General features: G+C 33.8%; 1 protein-coding gene across 1 annotated transcript; it reads right to left on the bottom strand.

The window, feature by feature from the left end:
* Positions 1-2,272: 2,272 nt before the first annotated feature.
* On the bottom strand, positions 2,273-3,395 carry LOC137822358 (protein FAR1-RELATED SEQUENCE 5-like). The gene is made up of 3 exons (XM_068627241.1): positions 3,289-3,395; positions 2,992-3,101; positions 2,273-2,856 (listed from the first exon to the last, which is right to left on the bottom strand). The coding sequence occupies exons 1-3, from the start codon at positions 3,393-3,395 to the stop codon at positions 2,273-2,275; spliced, it is 801 nt and encodes a 266-aa protein (XP_068483342.1).
* Between the last annotated feature and the right edge of the window lie 305 nt (positions 3,396-3,700).

The raw sequence follows: 3,700 nt of genomic DNA, 5'->3' as shown, positions 1-3,700 counted from the left end.
AATAAGAGCATTTGTTATTTGTTATGTGTGTTTATCCCTCTCTCATTAGAAGTTTCTATTGAGACTTCTTCCTACACCTTCATTCCTCATTCCTTATTAGTATAAAAAGGTCTATTTACGATAATACATTCACAACACTTTTACTTTTAAAATATTGTCCATCAAAACATGGTGACATTTCCAAAATTAAAGCGAGTCTAAAATGACGGTTATGAGTTAAAACGTCGTTTAGACCAAAACGCTTGGTCTACAAAGGCAGTTATGAGTGATAGTTGTTGTCTTAGAGCAAGCACTTTGGTCTAAAATGACGTTTTAACTCATAATCGTCGTTTTTTACCAAGTGTTTTATTCTAAAACGGCGGGATTTATCTCAGAGTCGCCATTTTACACTCATTTTATTATCCTAATTCGTAGCACACCACTTACACTTTCGTATTGTTTTGTCTTCTCGCACTTTTTCTTCCTTTGTTTTGTGCTCTCTCTGCTTCTTCTTCATCTTCGAGCTCTTTGTCATTGTGTAAGTTTATTTCATTCACTTACCAATGCTTATTTGTTTTTTTTTTGTTTCTCTTATTCGATTTTGTCCTCCATTGTTGGTGAAGGTTTTCATTGTCTACTGTTTCATTGCCTTCCACCACTGTTGTCTTCATTGGTTGTTTTATGTGCCTCCATTGGTTCTTTGTCGCTGCTAGCTGCCACCAACGTTGCTATTTGTTATCGCTACTCTTCACCACTAATGTTGCTGAGATTAAGGAGAGTATAAAGCGACGACTTTTACCATAGCCTCCCACTCCAAATCTCTCTTCCAATCACTCTTGAACCAATAACCCTCTACATCCAGCATGGAGCTTCAAAGATGTTAGTAAGTTTTGATTCTTTGATTGTAACTTTTTGGTGTAATTGTTTTAAACGCATTACATATTTCTCTTTGTTTAGTTAGTTTTGTATCATGTAACCTGTGGTTAGTTTCTTAAATAGGTCCAAATTATATAATCCAGTAGTGTTTAATTAGTTTTCAGATTATATAATTCGATGAGTTTGTTTTTCAAATACGTTTCGGATTACATATTCTTATATTGTTACATAGGTTCCAGATTACGTAATCTGGAAGTTTTGTTGTTTATTGAGGTTCCAAATTAGGTAATCTGGAAGTATTATTGTTTGGTGTTCTAGATTAGGTAATCCGAAAGTGGCTTTTTTGGGAGTTTCGGATTATATAATTTGAATGTGTGTTTATTTTTTGTTTCTTTATTTATTAATATTGAAGACTTTTTTTTAAAAATTATGTGCCATGGTTCAAATATGACTATATTATCCCTTATCTTATTTGTAAATAATTAAAATTCACATGGTTTTGTGGAAAGATATGAATAATTCAAGAGGTGTCGGATCTCAGGGTCATGATCGAACAAGACCGACGATATCCGTTTGTAGAAGAGATCGAGGTGTTGTCGAGGAAAGGATTGGTGTTGATAATGATAATCAACAAGGATTATATGATCATAAGAAAGTGGACCAGGAAGATGAGTTTCCTGGAGAACCTTCTGAATGTCTCTGCTAGTAAATTTTGCTAACCATGTTGTTGTTAAGCTCTGGGAAGGTGAGGTAAGAAAGGAAAAACCTTCAATTAAATTGTCTTTGTTAGTTATTATTTAAATTGATTTAATTATATTAAATATATACATATTTTGTATTAGGATCGAGGAGAACTTAAATTGGTATCCCACAATAAAAAATTACGTAAATTTGGGATGCCTCATGCTGATATTGAGCTTCTTGTACAAAATTATGGATTGTTTAGTTTGTGCAATATAAGTTATGAGGTGGGGGAGAAAGGGTTGATTTCAGCCTTTGTCGAAAGATGGCATGGGGAGACGAGCTCCTTCGACCTTCCCATAGGTGAGATAACCATCATACTTGATGATGTGTCATCTCTTTTACACCTCCCCATTTTGGATCAATTCCCTACATATGTGCCCTTATAGTACAACGGAGTTGCAACAATTTTAACTAAGTTACTAGGGGTGGAGGAGGGTCGTGGGAAGGCTGGGATGAGCAGTGTTGAGGCGCCCATGTACATATGTGTTCTTCACATATTCAACAAGTAATGGCTACGGTGAACAAATAGTTTCAAAAATTTTAACAAACCCGTCAAATTTAGCAATCTTTGTACAGTCAAGGACAATCCTCCATGAATCCATCACAATTGCCAAGCCTTGTCATAATCTACCAACATTTTACACTTTTCTTTAACATTCTTATTGATGTGAAACTAACAAAGAAGGTTTTTTGCTTTAGGAAACACAATATTGATGACATTCATCAAAGCAAGATCTCTATCACAAACAATGACTTCAGGACCTACATGCGATGTCAAAAGTGATCCTCTATATTTTTGTAGTGCCCATATGAAGTTCTTTTCTTTCTCGTTGGATAAGAACACAAAACCATCAGAGAAGGACAAACCTGTACAAGTCACACCAACAATCTCAAACAAAGGAAGTCTATATTTGTTTGTTTTGTAAGTCGTATCCATCAAGAATACAATGTTAAATGCATTCAAAAGTTTCACCACATCAGGATGAGTCCAAAAAATATCGCTAACAATATTGGAAGACTCATGACATGTACTCCAGTGTACACAGTTGTCACAATCTAACAACATCATTAACTGTTGAAATTCAGTTCTTAGTCCTCTAACTAATATCTTGTACAAGTATCTTGCATTGTGCACTTGCTTTATTGTTGTCATATTATCCTTATTATTCTCCTTCAAAGTACGTAGTATGTTACATGGCTTAACCATGCTTTTAGTCATATCTACAAGCATGGAATGTTCATTCGCTTTTAATCTGCCTACATATGGATAACCAACTAATGTATCATACAAATTATGATTATGAATACAACATATTACCTTAAGTACCTAACATTGACCATTTCCAGTAGGTTTACCTTGCAATTTAAAGGGACATTGACATTTTCAAGTACCAGTTACAGTAACCTCCAAACCATCCTTGTACTTTCTATAACTAGCCCTTCTTTCACAGCCTAACAAGACATATGTCTTTCTCCCTTGCTTTCCATTTGCTATGTCAAACCTAATAATGACAATAACAAAACCAAGTCCATAAACAACCCCACAAACCCATTCAAGTAAGTCTTCTCGCGAAGAAAACACCTACACAAAGTTATTCTAACAATATTACAAAATCAAATCTTCAAATTATAATGCAAGAAACATGAATGGATGATATTTTATTCATCTCATATGTTGTAAATGGGTACCATAGTCCCCTCAACCAGTTATGTTGATGCACAAAATTCATTAGTTCTTCCATACTACATATCATTTTTACATCATCGGATCTTTTTGTAATTAATCCAACTTCCATGTCCATACAACCTTCGTTAATAAAACATAGATTTCCATTTTATTCCAATTTTCATAAATTCACACAAGTACGCAAAATAAAAACAACATCCAATTTCTTCCGGATTATGTAATCCATAACTCATTTAATAACTATAGAAATACCTTCCGGATTGGGTAATCTGTAAAGCATTTGCCAACTTAAAAATGACTTTTGAATTGCATAATCCATAAGTCAAATTTTAGCAGAACAAATGAATTTCAGATTAAGTAATCTGTAAGACATATTTTAAGTTATAAAATGACTTATGAATTACGTAATCCATA

This window comes from Phaseolus vulgaris, chromosome 9, assembly GCF_000499845.2.
Source record: "Phaseolus vulgaris cultivar G19833 chromosome 9, P. vulgaris v2.0, whole genome shotgun sequence".
NCBI lineage: Eukaryota > Viridiplantae > Streptophyta > Magnoliopsida > Fabales > Fabaceae > Phaseolus > Phaseolus vulgaris.
This window is presented reverse-complemented; position numbering and strand designations above follow the sequence as displayed.